This window comes from Crassostrea angulata, chromosome 10, assembly GCF_025612915.1.
Source record: "Crassostrea angulata isolate pt1a10 chromosome 10, ASM2561291v2, whole genome shotgun sequence".
Lineage (NCBI taxonomy): Eukaryota > Metazoa > Mollusca > Bivalvia > Ostreida > Ostreidae > Magallana > Magallana angulata.
In genome coordinates, this window is record NC_069120.1 from 6,547,427 (window position 1) to 6,568,817 (window position 21,391).

Sequence of the window (21,391 nt, forward strand, 5' to 3'; positions counted from 1 at the left end):
TACTAGACACGATGAAGTTTGCGAAGATTCAAAACACTGTTTTTTCACTTCGGAGGTTTTTTTTTTTATCGAAGTTTAATTTTTAAAAATGTGCCTCTTTGAAACAAAAATCGGATATGCCATGAAACCAGTCATATTTTTACTGTAACCATTTTACAAATTGTTGAATGCATGGGGGTCTAGAACAGGGGTGGGGGGGGGGTCGCGGGGAGGACCCTACCCCATACCCCAGGAAAATTCAAAATTCTTGAATTTCCAAAAAATTACCAAAAATTTGCCTCTGACCCACTTTCCTCACCCCTTTGGCAAACTTCAGTATTCATCGCCCGCCCCCCCCCCCCCTCGGAATCTGCGTATAAAATGGTCATATAGAAATGATATGAAGATATTTGCAACAGCTTTATGGAAAATAGCACAGGAACTGCAACACCTTCTTTGTAGGATTTAAAAAATACAAAAATACATGCATGGCGAGCTTAAATTTTATACAGTAAATGAAACAACCATAAAAAGAGGTTAAGACCAACCAATTTCTTTATCATTTCTTAAAAATCAAACTAATTTTAAAAAAATGAAAACGAATTTTTATTTATGTCTATGAATGAAAATCTGTCTTTCCCTTTTGTGTTGGAGGCATTGCTTAGCGAGGAGTAGCACCTTCCTGGTACATTGAAACAAAGGTCTTTCGACTTTGATTTTAAAACGCTTGCTTCTTTTTTTGTAATTTCTTTTACTCTTAAATTATCAAAGTACTGAAGTACTGACGGGAGTTGATTTTATCGATTATCATTTATTAAAAATCATCGATATGTGATTTTGCATGGCAAGTTGTATCAGTGATCAAAATATTTCTGAGAAATTGTATGGATCAACCAATGTTCAACCAAACGCTCGGTTGTCTCCGTTTTTCTCCGACAAGCAAGAGAGACTCTGTTTTGTGGGATATTAACGGAGACAGCCAAGCGTCTGGTTGAACGAGACTACATTGAGCTCTAGCGTAGGAATACATACGACTTTAAAAAATATCTAAACTGTTTGTACAATTTAAAATCTTATTATTTTCATGGTATTAATAAATAAGTTTCCCTGAAAATCAATGCTTCAGAATACATAGCATCGAACTTATCGATTATTTTCAAGTGTTGTCAGCGGTATTGATTTGTGCCTAGGTCAAAACACTGTTTCACTTTCGTTTTGCCCGAGGAAGTGCATAGGAGAGTTGATTAAAATCAACTCCCAAAAATCATACTCTACTAAAAATACATTCGATTTTTCACACAAAATAGGTTCAATGATTGATATTATGATATAGATGTTTAAAGGACAGGCAACTCTCTCTCTTTCTCTCCCTCTCTCTCTCTCTCTGTGAATTCAAAACAAACGACAAGTTGACCAGGAAATTTGCATCGTTAATGAACGCGGCATCTTTTTCAAAATAAAACTGGACCTCTTGTCCATTAAAACTTTCAGCAAGAACCAGTTTATAACCTCATCATAAAGAGTTCAACTACGTATACAGAAGTTACCACTCCATATCATGAAATGGTCACATCATGTAAAGAACTGACCTCATAATATAATTACTCATCAACGGCATATAATAAAATTGTCGTATCATATAAAGGATTTGCAATTGCATGTAAAGCTTTCACCACAATACATGAAGGTTTTATCACCATACATAATGGTTTTAATACACCATAACATGATGTTAGTACTGCATATAATGAACTTATCACCTTATGTCAAAAAGTTGCGCTCCATAAAAGAATTTTGCAACTGCACATGAAGAGTGTACCACTTAACATAAGGATTGAACAACATTACATTATGAGTCCATCTCTTTATGAAATGAGTTTATCATATCATATAAAGATTTATTCATAGCATATAATGAATAAACTACTGTACATAATAATTTGAAGACATAATGTAATGATACTGCCATTTCATATAAAGATTTCTCCCCTGAATATAATGATGTAATCACAGTATATGATGATGTAAGCAATGTATATAATGATGCTAACACTGCATATGATATTACTATTGCGTATAAATGAAATACTAATCCATATAATATAAAATTGACCATAAGGAAGATATGGCATTCCATAATTACCGTTAGAAATGCTTACAGTAACGAACTCGATTCTTTATGATAATAGTAAAATGTTGAACTTCAAAACAAGTTGCTGAAAGTATATTAAAGTTTACCATAAAAATAAGAACAACCAACTTTTATTTTCTTTGTAGTGTGTTTTTATGTAAACGACCAATGATTCATACAACATTTTTTTTTTTTTGCGGCCCATTTGACGCTTGCGTCAATCTGATTTCTTGTAAAGCTTTCTTTTATGCACTGGCCACCTATTAATATGAACAATTTGAGACGAGTGCAAGATATGTCTTACTTTAAAATCATTGATCCAACAGTTGTGTTCTCTTTAATTGAAATGTGGTACCCATTTTGATTGAACTGCGGAATGTTGTTATTTATATCCTGTAATTGTGAAAAAAAATTACAAAATGACTGAATAAGAATATCAATGAGCATCCCAGTACTTAACTATAATACCATGATAATTGACTTTAAATTTCTGACTCAGTTACTTGGTGTAAACTTAATTCAACTGTAAACATTTGACTTCTTATTAAGGCATCAATGCCTTGAGTAAAATATTGTTCAGATTGATCGAGCTCATTATCATGATTGTAAAACAAAACACTATAAATAAATCAATCAATCAAAATACATTTTGTACAATTGATTTCCCTAACAAAACATAATTTACAATCCATACATTTGAGTGTATGGATTAACCTCTGCTTCAATGTTTTATTTCATTCGTAAATCAAATCACCTTTTTAAATAAAAATGTCATTTTATCTTAAATATTAGTTAAATTCATAATTTCAAGCTTAAGGTAAAAGGTAAAAGTTGTGTATTATTTGTTTAAAAATCCTAACTTTGATGAAGATGGACAGCGTTCATCACTGTGCGATTTGACTGTTTTCACACTGTTAAACTCAGCTGAACTAAACAGTTCGCAAATTAACTGAGTACATTGTGCATTGCACTCAAAAGGCTGGTGTAACAACTTTGATAATACCTGAGCTTTGACTTAGATGTACTCCTTGAAATAATAACTGAGCTTTGGCTGTGATGTAAAGTGTTCAATGTACGTGTAAAAGTTGTACAATATAAATATCTAAAGTTAAACTTGGGCGTAAAGTGTTCAATGTTTTTGGGATGCACTGTCTGAGTTAAATATCTAAACTTTGACTGAGATGTACAGTGTTCAGCAATACTTTGTGAGATTTTTATGTTATATACCTGTACTTTGACTGAGATTTTCTGGGTTTTGCTTGACAATGAGCTGTTTGAGTAACTTCTACTATTGTAAGCCATTATCATCAGAAATCCAGTGTCAGTTTTCGTAAGGGGTGTCTTCTTCACGGACAATACACCTTGTTTAGTTATGCTAAATGAAGAAGTCTCGTTAACAAGCTCGAACAAAATTTCATCTTGATCATCTGCATCCTTGTCAATAGCCTGCAACAAAAATGTAATGACAAAGTAAATAAAATTTCACGCACTGTTCATATTGAATCGGTAGACGACTTTACGCACATAAATTTTATGTTTATTTCTACTGAAGTGAATCCTTTAAAATATTAATTTTAACCTTTGCTGTATAGGTTTTATTTGTATCCAATTCATTGAACGTTAACTCCAGAGTCTGACCATTATTACAGAATTCTGGAACATTATCATTGATGTCGTTGATCGTGATTTTGATGAGAGCTGTACTGTAACAAGGGGGTGTGCCTCCATCTTCAGCAACCACTGTCAGCTCAATAATCCCCGAGGATCCCATAGTCTCTCGGTCTACCGCCTTATTGAGATTAATTTTTCCACTTGTTTGATCTATATTAAAGTATGAGTTCCTAAAAAACACAATTTGGAGTTTCTTAAACTTTACTCAATGTGAGGCGAAATGATAGCTCTGACAGACTTGAGAACAAGAAGCGTACAAGGCTGCATATGAATTTTGGATAACGTTGTTCAGGTTTATCAATAAATAAAATTCCTTTGTAATTTTCAAGTTAATACTCTTGATTGCAATTAACTTCTATTAACATTTCATCCGAAGAAAGTAGTTTTATAAAATAGATTTGCGATATGTAAAGTACTCACCATTTGGATGGAATTAATTTGTACTTAATCGTAGCATTTTCCCCAGAGTCGGAATCTTTAGCCTGAAATAGATAGCAAAATAAGTATGCTTAAGAGATACAGCTTCCAAAGTCAAGCGATTGTAATAATATCAAGTGATTTTTTTGAAATCTGAAAATAATGCATATTTACATGGATTTGTTTGCCCCAAATCATTTTTACACGAATAAGCACTTTTAACACATTTCAGAAAATCTAGTGTTTTTTTAATTAGTTAATTGGACAAGAGTATTAAATAATTAATTCGAGAGTGTATGACAGCAGCGCCAAATAAAACAGGCACATATATGGAGTTCCTGTGAAATAAGCGACATTTTTTTCAAATAAAAAGTACAACAGAGTTCATTTGATTTTAAATAAAAAAAATTCCTGTCAATATATCTATAAAAAATAAAGATAGTATTCCAATAACTGTAAATTTATTATAAAAACTTGACATGTTGCATGTTCATGCCTATATTACACCGATATGTTTAGAAGTCATACCTGTACTGTTATGATGTTTGGTTTCGTTGTCTCCTCATTAATACGCAGACTGTAGTTCGACTGAAAGACGGGAGCGTTGTCATTGATGTCCTCAATTGTAATATTAAACCTCAACCATGTCTCCTGTACATCATATAAATCTGAATTGTTACATTGTATATATGTAATAGATTACACTAATAGATAAGTCATATGGTTTGAATGTATTCTTATAGTGTAAAGGGTCGATTTTATACTTTAATTATATTCTGCTCCAAATTAATCTTTTAAGACTCACAGGTTGTATGCCTATCAGTGAAGTTAAGGTGAAATACCCTACCTCATTATTTATATGACAAGTTATTTTGTCTCTTACCTACATGTGATGAGTATTGTATTGGTGCAAACTTTTCTAAGGGCGGAAATATTTCTTTTCAATTTGATTTTATACACATACTGAGATTATGGTGCCCATATCAAAATGTTACGGCAAAAATAATTTTCCTGTAACATTTGAAACAACACAGTGCAGTTGTTATAATCAAACAATATACATTTGTTTGGTAAGAAATAGATGAATTTAATGTTACTTTGTACAGTTATGTGATGGGCATTGTAAATATTTTCACCCAAATTCCTTGGTGTCTAATATGCACCACGTATCCATGCATGATACTGCTAATCGCAAGATGAGGGGTCTTCATTGGACGGTTTACTGTCCAAAATATTGTTTAAGTTCTTATTTTCAATATACACTCAGTTATTAGAATTATAGATTTGGGAAAACATTCATTTTTTTTAATACACTGAAAAAAAAATATTAAACACAAATTTTTAAGAAACTTTTTTTTATTTGATGATTCTGGTTCATGTCAACAAGAAGCTTTTAAAATTATTTTTAAGGTACGTATTTATATCCAAATATACACACATATAAAAGATTTCATACATAAAAAACAAATACCATCCGGCAAGTGGTTTATTAGCATACTGGCTTAGAGATTGTAGGATTATACTTTATTCGTTTACAAAAAGTAAAATTAGATATATGAAGTTTTAGCTGAATATTGTCCCTAATTGACGCTGTCCGTCATATTTCTCTTCCACCTTGGTTACCTACAATTCTTATAAAAGCGCAGACCTAAAAGCAATTTGAATTATTGTATTTCGCTCTAGGGGGCTCATCTTATGACGTACATTTTACCTCGCTGTATTACTCAGTCACGATGACATTATTAAACTTAAAAATTTTCCAAACCAGGAGAAAAATGACATCAAATACACATGTTAATGCATTATCTATCAAGAGACCAACAGGCCTCAACGGTCACCTGAGCACCATAACCCATACACAGACTTGTCGAGGAATCTCATATATGCATTTCGTTAAGTTTCATTCTGGAGTAAAAAAAAAAAAAAAACTATTATAATAACGATCACTTATCTCCCTGATATCTTTAAAAAGGGACCATGAAACCTATAATTTTGGCAAAGAACTTTAAGATAATCATAGAGTAGATTACCTGATATTAAAAAGGTGCAAGACTCTGATAGGAAATATTTTTCCCATATTTGTTAGCTTTCAAGATAGGTTTATAAAACAAGATGCCTAGTAAACATGTTTCTTGGAAAACAACCGTTCACCCTCTATCCCCAGGGGCCAGAGAGAAAACTGTGCAATGAAAAAATTATATAAAGACCTTTGGTATCCTTTCAAATATTCCAGCTTTTCAATTACCAACCAAAAAAATAATACATCACCATCTGGTATTTATAACAAAATTACTTTACATATACCGCTTATTAGTTTTATTGGCAACCCAATTAGTGCTTTACTATTAACAAGTTTATTTTTATTAAGAAAAATCAAAAACTGATGTAGCTGTTTTGTTTTGAATAATTAACATACTTGTATAACTGTATTAATTATACAACTTCTTAGTTAAAATATTTTCAATGCCTAATTACTAAATAAGAACAAGCAAAAAAAGATAAAATATATTTATTTTTTTCTTAACACGCTCAATTTCATTCAGCATCAGCAGAAGTAAAGAAAACGATGTTTTAACATATTATATGACCATTTTGGCCCTTTCCTTGAGTAAGAACCCCTACCTCGGCTTGACAGGTAATTCATAATTTTGGTAGAGGGCTTCCTAGTCTATGCAATTTGGAATTTAGTTTCTAACAGACCAATAGCAATAGGTCACTTGAGTGATTCAGGTGATTTTAAAACACAAATTATACACATAAAACATAGAATAACATCATTAAAGACCACGGAAGGAATAGTTCACGTCGACCACTAGTTTCAAGTGTGCAATCGGGGAAGCAAAATCATATGCATTACATGTACATGTGTGACGGTGCCTAATTATTAGATGCGTTGAGCTTTATTTTTAAATAAATTAGCCAAAAAAGTTATTTAAACATATCTGACAGAATGCGAGTTAACTGGTAACTCTTTTTTATGGTTATTTGTTAACCATTGTGTTGTGAGGATAAATTTCGGGTATGAGTTAACTTGATAGCTTTATAAACAGTATTTACTATTATTTCTTATGTACATGTCTTGTTCATATTTGCTATATCTGTATTGTCTGATTCATGCATTGGCTATTTGATATCTGATATGTGTTTTATGTTTAGTGTTTCGTCTAGATAAGCAATTCTGTGGTAGGAATATGAGTTTGATTGCACTGTATACTTACATGTTTTGTATCACTGGCAGTCACAGTCAGATCGTAGTGTTCTTTCTGCTCTCTGTCCAATGGTTTACTTAGTTGAATTAACCAAATTCTAAAATATACATATGAAAGTGAACTGTTTTGTTAGTCTTATAAGAAGAAAATTAAAACAATTACACGTGAGAAACACTGGCTTTCAAATCTTGTTTATTATAAGTGATAGCCATACTACGTCCCTAGATATCCTCGCATCAGATTTTGTTTGAATATATGCCGTTCATAAATAAATAAACTAAATAAATTTAAATCTGTAGCATGGAATTCCAAGATTTTTCCTTTGAAACGCCCCTTCATCTATTAGCATGTCAGGTATCAATATAGGAATTTTGCACTCCAGAATTAAAACGAATTGATCATGTTGAAAAATGGGCAAGGTATGTTAAATGACTTCCGCATGATAAAAATGTAAAATTTTCAATCAAATTGTGGCTGGCAAAACTCAAACAACCCTTGACCAAAATCAACGACGGGCCCTTGGCCCTCTGGCTGATATTGATGTATCAACCTGATACAGGGTGTAATACTGAAAAAGGTATGTATTATTCTCATATACATGCAAAAATATCAGTTGTTTTGATAAATGAAATTCTATGTCTTTGAGGTTAGATTTTCAGATGTGTTGCACAAAAATGTTCTTTTTAAAATGGTTTTCAATGAAATCCTTATAGTTTTAACAAAAGGCCCATGGGCCACATGAGGAACAAAAGGTATGACAAAATCAGCTAAGAAGAGTCATAGTAAAAACTATATGGACAACGTATTTTATGATCATATCACATTGAAGATTGCAGTTCTCCAAAAGATGTTTAACCTATTTTTATTTATGGGATATAAACCTAAATCAAACTCTGAACGCCTTGTGAGGCCAAGAATTGTCCAGGGGCCAAAGTCTAAACAATTTCAAAGAATTAGCAATATGTCAAAATGCTTGTATTTAAGTTAAACTATATACATGTATTATAACATTTCATTACATACATTACACTAATATATATATTAATTCATATATACCCGTTTTCCTTCTTTTGCAAGCTAAACGTGTCGTTTTTGGTGATTTTACATGTCACATCAGGACCAGGATCTTCATCTTTTACCTACATTACATAGTAAAGTACTGGTAATAACAGTGTAATACTGTATAACTACATTGTGATAGTTTGCCATATATAGTGATATACTAGTAATAAATTCATGTTTCATTTTCATGTATTAAATAAGGCACTTATAATAACAGTATATACTGTATAAATATAGAGATGGATCAGTAGCGTAGCTCTAATGGCAATCTCAGTATCTCTTGTATAATCAGTAGTTGTCATTAAAAAGATCGTATAATAGACGACCTTCTCGTAGCTCATATCATCGCTTAAAATATCAGTATTTTCTATCAACAAAGAGAAAAGGCTGACGAAATAAATATGGTAACATTATCTCAAGTATGGATTATTAAAAAAATCTCTTTGTTAATCGATGTAAAGGTTCTGTATTCAATATATAGGAATTGAAAGTAACCACAACAAATTTTTATAGGTCACAGAAAGTTTGGACTTCGTTATCCTGCGTTTGTACTTGAACTCTTTACGTTTATTTAAAAAAAAATGTTTTAACTTTATCCAGGCAAAAAGAAATGTTAAAACTGTTTCAATGTTATTACTATATGAATTTTCCTTTTGTCTTTACAACTTACTGTAAGAAAGTATTGTACATACCTGAAAACTGGCCACATTACTTCCAATTTTATAGTCCTCTTGTAAGGAAATTAGAACTGTTTTGTTGGATTTATTGTCTCCATACTGAAGAATTATGGGTGGACACAAATTTGTCCTGACATCAACAGATACCTGAACAGTTGAGTTCCTGTTAGCAGAAGATAATAAATAGATAAAATCTATATTGTTTGTTACGAAAAAGACTTAATAGTGCATTTTCTCACGAAGTGAACTCTGAGTTACATGGAAAGATATAAAACAGTAAAAACAATGTGGAAAATAATATATGAAACAAAGATCATGTATCTTGTATATAATATGATAAGCTTTATACCAAACTATCAAAAAGGAGCATTGACATTTTGTTCTTTTGTTATACCAAAATATCGAACAGGAGCATTGGAATTTTTTTTTGTTATACCAAAATATCAAACCACAGGAGCATTGAAATTTTTTGCAAAAAAAAAACCAAAGTACAAAGATCCTTAACAAATACTTAGAGAAAATGTACAGAGTCTAACAATAACATTGTCGACACGAATAAGGATAATATTTACTACACAGTATTATGACAGATAATTATTAATTATTAACAAATCAAATTATGGTATTCATTTTCAAAAAAAGTTTGTTTCCTCGTGATGTATGGACAAATTGTCTGATTTCTTCGGTGTGATGCGATACTTATTGACATCCATTATTGATAGGTTTAATAAGGTACCCTTTACTCCCTCATTTTGAGTATTTCAAAGAAATTGATGAGATAGATAGAGGATATTTATATTCTGTGATTTTATATTTGCTTTATCCAACGAGTTGAAATGGTGTATATATTCTCGAGGCTTTCCGAGCGAATAGAACCATTTTAACGGTTAAGCTTTTGAGACAGCCCCTTATATGACCCGAATTGAATTTAAACGGTGATGCAACGTTGTGTTATGCGGTTATTGTGACCTTGCACAATACAATTTAGAACGTCATTTCGGAGATAAATCTAACAGTTTTAATGTAACGTTTCACTAATAAACCTTGAAAAATATTTTTAGCTCTAAATAATTTTTCTAACAGCTTAATCATCTGATTAAATAGAAATACTGATCAGTAGACTTGAATAATCAAGTCTGTTGACAACGTTACACAAAGTTGTGAATGCTCATTAGTTTGAATTGACTTGATCTCGAACGATGAACAGTTGTTGATGTTTTATAAAAAAAAAAAGCCCACTAGCCTATTGATAATACTGAATAAGGATGCTTACTGATGGTGGTATACAAGTCTTAAGAAACATTATTTCGGTAAGTTCTTGTAAATGAACACAACCAAAGCGTACTGTTTTCATTGCATCTTCAGAGAGAACTCCTCGATAGCTAACGTGATTTGCAGCTTTTTAAACTAAACAGTGACGTCGGAAGTAAATTGAAAGTGGTGGGGAACTAAACTCATCATAAATCTTGACAAACGGTCTTTGCTTACGGTTTTGTATAACTTTGCAAAAAATGGGGGGGGGGGGGGGGATTTAACATAATATAAAAAATGGCCTAAGATATATTTGTATAGAATTGCAATATAAATTTTAACTACTGTATACAAGGAAACACCCCCCCCCCCCCCGTTTTATTTTCGCCTATTCGCCCTCGTTGTCAGAGGGCGAATTTAAGACTGGGCGAATTAAATGTTGCAAATAACATCTCTATTAACACAACTGCATCTGGGCAAATTCAAGACGGGGCGAAAAACCTTGCAATTGTAAAAGGTCAAAAATTACATAGGGCGAAAATACACTGTATACAATATATTTTTTTTCTCTCTCTTTTTAAAATTATCATTAATATTAAATCTTCTTACAGTAATCAAAAGATTACAAAATTTGCTACCATTCTTATTTACCAATTAGTCGGAATGTCAAAGGAATCAAGAGTATGTTAGTTGAAGAGATCAGTAATATAACCAAACTGAACAAATTCCGCTGGGTTAAAACAGTTAAGAAGTTGGTTCAAAATAATCTCGTCAACCTTTTCATGGATGAGGCAGAAGGATTATCCGATGCTGTGACATAGATATCTATATATCTAGGAAGATGGACACATCTCGTCCATTCCGCCGATCTTTTACTAATTTCTCCACTTGAAGAATTTATCTGAAACAATTTTGTATAGTTCCCTCGGCCTTGAATTATGTCATAGGTAACTTTTCCATTTGTTGTTTTATTACTATCAGCATCATCAGCATGAACCTAAAATTCACAAAGGTGAATATTGCATTAACAATGAGCTTCGCTAAATTTAAGAATAACAAAAATTAAACTTTCAGGGGTTGTCTGTCACATTTATAGGTTTTTATAGAATTTTGGTATAAGCATGGCTTCTTTGACACTCGTTCCTTCAAAAACAAACTTAACTTTGCTCTAGTAAGAAAGTTTTGTACATACAGTGACCATAGAGCAGGCAGAATGGTAATGCAATTATCTTTATCTTAATTTAAAAAATGAACATTCTTCACATGCAAGAGGAATCTAATAATAGATACCATAAAGAATAAGAACAGACCATATATTATATCTAGTATCCATTTTTAAGCTGAACACTACTGATTGATAGGCACCACCACAGGTTTATAAACCTTTCGATTTCGTTTCACCCGATTCATGGACGAAAAGTAGTGTATTCGAATTATATCTTGTTCTATGTACATTTTTTAATTGTAAATGAAGCTGTATATCTGACTTTACCTACCTTCTGTCTTTTATAAAGTACGAAATATTCTATAATATTTTCACGATTGAGTTACACTGTTATGTAAGATGTAAATCCAAATAGATGAGACCATTACAGAGAAATGCTTTAAATTGTTCAGAGCTCTTCAGGATATATAGGGTTTGTAGGGATAGCGGCGATAAAAAGAAAAAAAATATTTTGTAGGCACGCGTGTTAGCGCAAGGAGGTCATTGTTTGCGCTGCTTTGACTCTATTCTTTAATAGTCATTCTTGCACTCTGAAACATTACCTTTCCAATGACTTTGGAATTGTCAGTAACGTTGAATAAGTATGACGTGTTGTTGAATTCAGGGTTGTTGTCATTGACATCTGTCACCTGTATTGTTATCATTGTTGAATTCGATTTTTTTTTATCTTTAGTGTTAATTTCAACTGCATATACCTATGAAACAAAGAATACATGTATAATTTTCCTTAGTTACTCCTTCCTTTTCAAACAAGAGCAAAAAAAATAATGTTCTGTAGATTATGTCCTCGAAATGTACATTATTAGTTAAAGAAGAGCATATACCAGTAAAATAGCTTCTGAAATAATCATGGCTCTAAACATAATTTACAATGCCAGAAAGCGATGCTGTCGTAGGCACCATTTCAGCAATTTACCCGATTGAGGCAATAAAATTACAAACATTCAACTCATAATTCTGACAGATAAATTTTTCTTTAAATAAAAACACAATATAAAAGATATTTGAAAAAAAAGATGGATGAAAAAAAAAGCCATACGCGCTCGAACTATTACACTTCGCCTCGTTAATCAAATGAATATTAATTTTCCAAATTGGTCTTAAACTAAATTGATAATTGAATATGTTCTATTTGTGATTCTTATGTTTAATTTAAAACTGACATGAATTCATAAAAGCATTTGGTCGCCATATTTGTTTCGATCGTTCGTCTACTGCCACTGGGGTATATTTACCGGTTGAAAAAGTTACAGTCGGTTGCTTTTCGATCGAGGCATTCAGGTTGCACGGACTTCTAAATGCATGAACTACACATTGTAGTAAAATGTTTGTAATAAAGAATAAAGGAAACAACAATCAATAAAACTCAAAATAAATTTATTTGTAGAGATAATTTCCAAGGTACCCGTATAGTATACTTTTACACAATAGAATTGTCTTACCGGTACTTCGCATGCACATCGAAAAGGTGTGTCCTTCATACAGAGTGCATAGCGGCTGAATCTTTTTGAAAACCCCAGCGGCACTACATTCAACACAGTAGCCAAATGATAATAAATCCAAAAAAAGTAACAACTTAGCATCGTTTACATCGCTTTATACAAAAACGTTCCGTTTCTAAAAAAATGCGACATTGCTCTATCTGCCACAGTGTGTGGTTTGTGTATGTGCGATGTTATATCATACACAGGAAAACGGTCTACAATTATCGAGGTTTTTTTTAAGTATATGTGCCTGGATTTCAGTCTGTCTTGTTTTGTCGTTCATTAGATATTCCTTGCCAGTGCAGTGGTTGTCATATCCATTTTTGTTCAAAATGCGTTTCGGAACGCCTTTTCGTCCAAGGTAACGTGTTCGGGTGTATGAAATACCTAAATGTGATGAAGCATGAATAACGCTCTCGGCTTTATATAGGGGGTGTTTAGCGATGAGCAGAACAATACAAATCGCTAACTAATATGGCGGTAGTCGGAGATAAAAGGGAAATAATGCGTATTTATGAATTCATGCATACCTTTAGCCTATAAAAAGTCAGCTACAAGAATGTTTTAATGTGTTAATGCAACATATTTAGCTAGAAGAGCTTGCATGAATAAGTTTAATACTTAGAAAAAAAAGAACTTTAAAAAATGTCTTCCTATTATAAAATTCTTAGCATTCTCTTCTCATGAAACATATATTATCATACAATTTTAGATTCATGTATTTCATAATGCAATCATATATATGATACAAATACGTGTGTTACAGGGCATGGTCATAACTTTTTTCAAATTCTACTATTTCATTTTTAGTGCTTATAATACTTGATTAGGGTATTTGATCAATCAATTAACCGTCAATTGTCAAGTTATAAGCGACATAAAGTGCTCACAGTTTGCTATGTTTTGTTAACATATGTTTGATGCTAATAAAAATTTTGTTTTCATATATTTTTCTATGTGCATGTTTAGTATTACATGTATTTAGCAGTTCAGAGGTTTCTTGTGTTGCCTCGTCTTAGTTTGTTTTATATGAACGTATTTTAAATTTTGCAACCTAGATTTAACCATAAAAAGGCACAAATTTACACTAAAATGATAATCGGTAAAGTACAAGTTGAAGAACAAATTGTGACCATGTCCCTTTAAAGTTTCAGAAGGAATAAATTTCTGAAAAAACATATATATATATGTGTGTGTGTGTGTGTGTGTGTGTGTGTGTGTGTGTGTGTGTGTGTGTGTGTGTGTGTGTGTGTGTGTGTGTGTGTGTGTATCTATGTAGGTAAACCATATTAACATTTTAAAATGCACTTCCTACCTGACATTTAATTGATCGAGTGTTCTCCCTATCCAAAATGGCACTGTTATTTACTCGAATATTTCCTAACTTGTCGATACTAAAGGCATCCATCACAGAATTGTTCGATGTACAATTCTTCAGCACAAACTTAAACTCAGCATTGACTCCCTACAATGAAAAAATCATGTTTTCATGTTTGTCCTTTAAAATCGCTAAAAGATTAACAAACTTCTTAATTCTTGATATCTCGGAATGATATTAAAAAGTATTTACCCAAATTTCAAATTGAGTCAAACTATTAACTATTTAGTTCTACTTTGCATGGCTACCAATAATTGTGGTCACGTAATCATCTCATTATATGCACTTACTTAAACACTGCTAAAGAGGGCAACATGGTAAAATGATGACTCGAGACAGGAGCTTTAAGTGACATGACCTGGCCGAGGCCAATATTATGACAGCAAATAAATAAATACCTTTACAAATTTTAATTGGTCAAAGCGTCTCTCACGGATAAGAAAATCTCGCTTTTATATTTTCGTCAGTTTTAAAGTACACAGTATATGAAAAAAAAAATTAACGAAAGGCCCATGGGCCACATCACTCACCTGAGCAATAATAGCCATAAAAATCAACTTTATGAAGTCATATAGAAAGTATCTTGGCATTGTAGTAAAGTACATTCTGTTTTAAAACACGTTTATATATTGTCCAGATATTCTTCTGTTAAAGTGGAATAACATACCTGGAAAAGTCACTCAAATTAACAGTAAATATTTGATTATGAAAGATATAATGATAAATGGACTATACATATTTTAAATAAGCGAAAAATTTGCAGCTTGGGGATAAAAATAAATAAATAAAACTTTCATTTTAGTTAGTAACAACAAAAGCCCCTGTGGTATTTGAACTTGGAATGTACGGATCAAAAGCCCGACAATTTATCCACTCTGCTATGGAGTGGGTTACATGTTACTGTCGATAAAATCGTTTTAATAAAACGAAATGTTGTTTCGATCAAAGTTCAGTCAAAGTTAGATGATGTGTTCTTCCACCTTCAGCGTCGAATCACTTTTGTGACAGGATGATTTCACAGCCATATTACATATCAAGCATCCCAGAGCTCAAGAGGATCTTAAACAATTGCTCATATATACACCTACATCAGACTTTGAACCCTTGTGGGCCCAATAATTGTATAGGGCAAATCTAAACAATTAAAATTCAACAATATGTCAAAAAACTTGTATATAAGTTATACTATATAATATTAAACTTGATCATGAGTTCTTGAGAATAGTTTAAAGGTAAAATTTGGGCCTCTCCATTGTGGCACCACCCTAACCCGGGGGACCGTGATTTTAACAAACCTGAATCTACACTACCTTAAAATGCTTCCGCACAGGTTACAGTTTTTCTGGTCAACGGTTTTTGAGTTAGAGATTTTTGAAAAATACCAACAAAATTTCTATCCCCCTTTGAGAGAGGGCGTGGTCCTTACTTTAACAAATTTGAATCCATCCAATCAATTATTCTTTAACCCAAGTTCGGATGAAATTTGGCCAAAGGTTCTCGAGAAGAAGTAGAAAATGTAAAAAGTTTACAGACCGACGAACGCTGGTCCATAATAATAATAACAAAAGCTCAATGGATCTTTCAGCTCAGGTGTGCTAAAATTCGGTGCTCGCAATTGTATACAAAACAGCAGAATCGCATAGAATAAAGTAATACGATATACAGTGTAGTAACAAGAATTTACTTAAAGGGCGATATCAACTATCAACACCGTATCAGTGCTAAAAATAATTAGATGCATGGTTAGTCTGCAGTAACACTTTATAAAACGTCGATCATTACAATAACCAAAGGTGTTATACCGTCTAGCACATTGTTAAAATGGTCATGATAAGATATGAAGAAGTTAGTTGAAAAGTTATGAAAACTGGTATTGAAGTAGTTGAAAATTTATGAAAAAGGGGGTTTGGTTAACGGTTTTGAAGTCAGGATATGTCTTAGATCACAATTAGTTTTCAATTCTCCTAGTATTACAGGATTATAAACACTCCGGCCGTGAGGACATCCCAATCTAGCCTGAAGTCAAGCTACAAGTTAATGTATCCTAAACGTCAGATTCTCAAGCATAGACCATTTCCCCTGGCCTAGTTCAGTTGCAGAATTTCCCAGTAAGTCCGACAGGGATGCAGGCACCTGATTGATGGGCCAATTGACCACAAACTAATCAAGCTGTCATCATCTTTCATTGGGTGTGATACAAGTCTTGGTATTTCTGCCTCTCTTGAGACACTTATACCCTCATCGTCACATCTCTCTAAGAAGCATGAAACATACATGCCATTAAGGTGCTGAGAATAAGGCACAAGCAAAAATCTTCCCAATCGTAGGGACAGCCATTTATCATTCATGCGCCTTACTAGTATATATGAGCACGGCAAAGCTTCAGTAACTCACTCAACCGTACCTTTTTACCACACCAGGTAAGGAAGGGTAAGACTACAACTGATCATAGATATTTTTGATTAAACACTAACTTCTGCCTCAACATCTACAAAAGTCTCTCTAGGTAGCCCCTGCATCTGTAATGGAAGTATGATACAAAGAATAATTTGCCCTCACACAAATGGTACTTTTGCCATTGAACTGCAATTTCACCTGGAAATCTGAGTCTTCTCCTTAATCATTGTCAAGAGCAAACACAAGGACACTATTAGTCAGCTCAAAGCTGACAACAACTGCTTCTTTGAAAACTGTGCACTAAAATTTATATCCCATTCGAAAACTCCAGGTTCAAAGATGGTCTCCTTAACCGCAGACTATGCCTATAACTTACCAATTTCTTGTTAAAAAGAGGCATAGTAAATATTTTCGGAATCTCAGACAGCTGACAGCAGACTTTAGACTGCGAACCTCAAACATAAGACTATTTTCGTGGAACAAATCAAAAGACGTTACTAAATCTATTAAAAACTAACCTGTTCAGTCTACTTATTTTTTTCTAGTTCTCTAATGTCTATTTTTTAAGATGTAATTAAACAAATAAAACAGAAGTCCGTAATCATTCACTGTGTATAGTGTGTGACAAAATTGTGTGTATCATGCATATTGAGTGCCTTTAAGATAATTTCAATGTATTTGATTCATTGTTTTTAATTATTTGTATATAAACAACAAAATGTTATTTTGGTGATTCATGTGGGTATAAAGATAATGACAATGCGGAAAAAATAGTATGTATTAAGTATTTTTTTCTGCAATTATGTCTTCCCTCATAGCCCACACGAATCAACAAAATCTAAATCGAAACTTACTTGGATTTTAATCATAGAAAATATTGAAATAAAAGATATGCTTTTACATGTATATTCCCTTACTTATAAGAAAAAATGAAGTTTACGTGGCTATGGTTAAAATCGTTTTCATTTGAAAAAAAATAGTAGTACATCTATTCTTATTAAGTCATTTTGCCAATAAACTACAATATGCCTGCACAAGAGCAACTGCTTACGTCTCCTGTATTTCACCATGTGTGATTTTATGTCCTTTAACCATCTATGAATTTACCTGTTAACTTATTATTAAGAAATAAATTAAAAACTTACTTTTATTTTCGATAAACTAGCCCGAAATAGCAAAAATGAGGGCAATGTGGTGGACACGCTTTGGCCGATCAAAGTCATTAGGAATTAGCACCAAAGTATATGCTTGCAATGAAATAATATCGAATGATTACGTAAAGAGTGAATATATATGGGAACTATAACGTATGCTTAGAAATTAAGATTTGACAAATGTTGAATAAATAAAATTAGCTTATTCGTTTCTTGGATGTGCGATTTTAGTTTTGATGGATAGAACTTTCCAGAACGGGGTAAACAAAAGCACGGGTTGACTAATAAGCGTCATTGTGGAAAGTGTAAGGCGAGTTAATCATTTAACAATTTACAAAGTCAATTTTGTTTGCAGATCCAGTTTGATTAGCTTTCAATCCCTATCTTAAATCTCTCGTGATATATATCCACTCGGCAGATACCTTGAAAAGACATGTGAGAGGGGGGTTCATTAGCACTTCCTTTATCATTCGTTGGACATAAACCCCCTTTTATATTGGACAGCTTTCTCCAAAAATCTCCTGTTTGATTCATTTGAAATATTTAATGGTTATTAGGCTCATTACCCATGTTAAGAAGGAAAGCATTAGATTCTGAAGCACGGCTTGGAAATTAATTTCCTTTATAGTCCTTTCCAGATGTTGCATGTAACTCTTCAAGCCCGGTATCTTGCTCTTTGCTTTTGATAAGACTAGTATTTACCTTTCCTTGCCTATCCCTTACAATCAGGCACATTTCTCACCATAATCATGCTTAAGGTGGAAGGTCACATCGTCACAAGATGTCTGACATCCGTTTGAAACGCCATTTTGTTCCGGACTGATAGCATTATGTCGTGGTACAAAATAGCTATACACCGTTCAATTAAACTCTCTTAACGAGGGAGATGAGATAATAGTGGAATCACCAAAACGCTTAGAATATGTCAATTACCTTCGTGATTAAAGCTTTCAACTAACATGGATTATCAGCTTTTATGTACAGGAAACAGGAAACCGAAATAAAATACTGTTTCCCTGCTTTTGGCAAAACTTATTTGTCATGTCATCTGCAACAGACGTCATAAATATGTGACGGATTATCGATAAAGGTGAGCAAATATAATATTTTCACTTGAAGCATATAGCATGATAAATAGGAAACTTAAGTACCGTAGTACCATCTTTTGTATTAATGGATCCCAACTTCCAAAATTTAAAACATATGCAGTATAAGAATTGCACTGAAAGTCTGGCACTTAACTAATGTATTTTAATAAAAAAGATATAGTTCGGTAGCAATAGCAGCGGAAGCCCAGATTTGCAAGCCAAATGAGGAAACGACATATTCTTGAAAAAGAGCATGTTTTATTTACCACACGTACATGCATATCACTATGGACATTTAATGTATGTATAAATATGCATATAGTTGTTTATAATTTGTATTGTATATAAAAAAAAGTAAATGGCATTGTAACTACTAACATTTTTTAAAGAGGTAAATATAAATATAACGCATTCATCAAAAATATAATTTTCAGATTCAAACATTATCACAAGCACTTCTAACCTTATTCTTACATTTTAGCATATACTTGTACCTTTCTGAAAATTTTCTTAGTGATTTGTTTTTGTTAGAAAATTGGTGCCAAGATATTTGAATTTGAGACCAAGTAAAATCAAGAAAGACAACTTATATAATAAAATGCATTCATCAAAAATTAAATTTTCAGATCAAGCATTATCATAAGCACTACTAACCTTATTCCTACATTTTAGCATATACTTGTACATTTTTAAAAAACTTCTTCGAGATTTATTTTAATTAGAACATTGGTGCCAAGATATTTGAGACCAAGTTAAATCAAGAAAGACAATTCTTAAACAGGATCTTTCAAACCAAGATGTTTGCAATAATTCAGCACTTCTTTTAACTTTTCAATTTTATTTAATTTCTTTTTTTTCATCTCAATAACCAATGAATATTGTTTTTATTTTCAGATTTTTGTGGGATTTCATCCAGCAGTTTGCCTTTCATTTTAGTTTTATATTTATGTGGATTCCAATAAAAATCATTCACACTTCATTCATGATTATTTTGTTTTTCATTTTCTAACTTTATAGCAATTCACTTTCATAAAAGTTGTAAAACAGAAATTTTAAAAAATTTGATATGTAAGGGGTTATCTGGAAGCAGACTGATATTTTCAAAATTCTCTAAAAAGTAGAGTATGTACTTTGAGGTCTATTATTGTTGAATACTGTGCCTATTATTAGTAACAAATGCATGCAACAAAGATCTCTTACACTTATTTGGTGTAGACATCCCCCTTAAGAAGACATGTTTGGATTGTAAATTTGGTAATACAACCAACCTATTTTCAAAGGTTTTTGTTATTATATACCCGTTTGAAAGTCATAGTTAATTCCCTATATGCGTCTAACTTTATGTAAAATTTGTTTGACAAGCAGACTTTGTACAGTATTTTCTACACGGCGATATCGCATAAAGGATTGGAGAACGAGCTGTGTTGGTCATTCTTATACATATACGAAACAACACGATCGTTTTAAAGCTAATTTAACTTTGACACAAAATAAAGAAAATTGAAAAATAAATTCCAATCTAAGAAAAATTGTCGATTTATACCCATGATTGTTTTAAAGCAACGTCATATAACATAATATGTTTATCATACATTTAAAGATAGATATTTAAATAGAGTACTAATTTCTCTATATTAACAACAATAAGGACATCTATTGGAAACGGGAAATACTGAAAACTTCACAAGTTGGTGAACATAGAAGAAGTTGCATTTAGGTACACATACATTTATCTAATTTTGTATGTGTATCAATTACCAGCTGAAATACCTATTTTACAAAATCAAAGTCAGAACTAAATTTAATGAAAAAATCTAGTCTTAAATGATGTTACTCACCTCGTCAGCATCAGATGCATGAACCCAAAGGACCGTCTGATTATTCTGCATGTTTTCTGGAATGCTGACACTGTAGTTACTTTGTGACATGACAGGGGCGTTGTCATTTACATCCATTATGTTGATTTGTATTACTGCAAAATCTTGTCGGAGATCAGGTTTATCCGCCTGATAAGCCTTAAAGTTCAAAATCTGATATTTCTAATGAGCTGTTCATTTTAAGTTTTTAAATAAGTTTTATCAATAAATCTTAGTCTCTAACCAGCATTTTTGCATTATGACTAAATGATAAGTCAATTATTATTATGATTAAATGTTAAACATAAATTAATTTGCATTGTTGAGATCGACAATGTTGACAATATACTGCACTTGTTCAATTTTCAAGTTTCTCAATCTAGAATATTATTAATGTAGCATTACAAATTGA

General features: G+C 32.2%; 1 protein-coding gene across 1 annotated transcript in view; it reads right to left on the reverse strand.

The window, feature by feature from the left end:
* LOC128165295 (protocadherin Fat 4-like) overlaps positions 1-21,391 on the reverse strand; it is a 125,754-nt gene that overhangs the window by 45,841 nt on the left and 58,522 nt on the right. Inside the window, exons 12-23 of the mRNA XM_052829690.1 lie at positions 20,962-21,138; positions 14,422-14,571; positions 12,165-12,317; positions 11,174-11,394; positions 9,162-9,309; positions 8,464-8,546; positions 7,417-7,504; positions 4,727-4,849; positions 4,202-4,263; positions 3,690-3,951; positions 3,338-3,556; positions 2,415-2,503 (exon numbers count right to left, since the gene is read on the reverse strand). Coding sequence (XP_052685650.1) covers positions 2,415-2,503; positions 3,338-3,556; positions 3,690-3,951; positions 4,202-4,263; positions 4,727-4,849; positions 7,417-7,504; positions 8,464-8,546; positions 9,162-9,309; positions 11,174-11,394; positions 12,165-12,317; positions 14,422-14,571; positions 20,962-21,138 — 1,775 coding nt within the window. The remainder of the gene's footprint in view (positions 1-2,414; positions 2,504-3,337; positions 3,557-3,689; positions 3,952-4,201; positions 4,264-4,726; positions 4,850-7,416; positions 7,505-8,463; positions 8,547-9,161; positions 9,310-11,173; positions 11,395-12,164; positions 12,318-14,421; positions 14,572-20,961; positions 21,139-21,391) is intronic.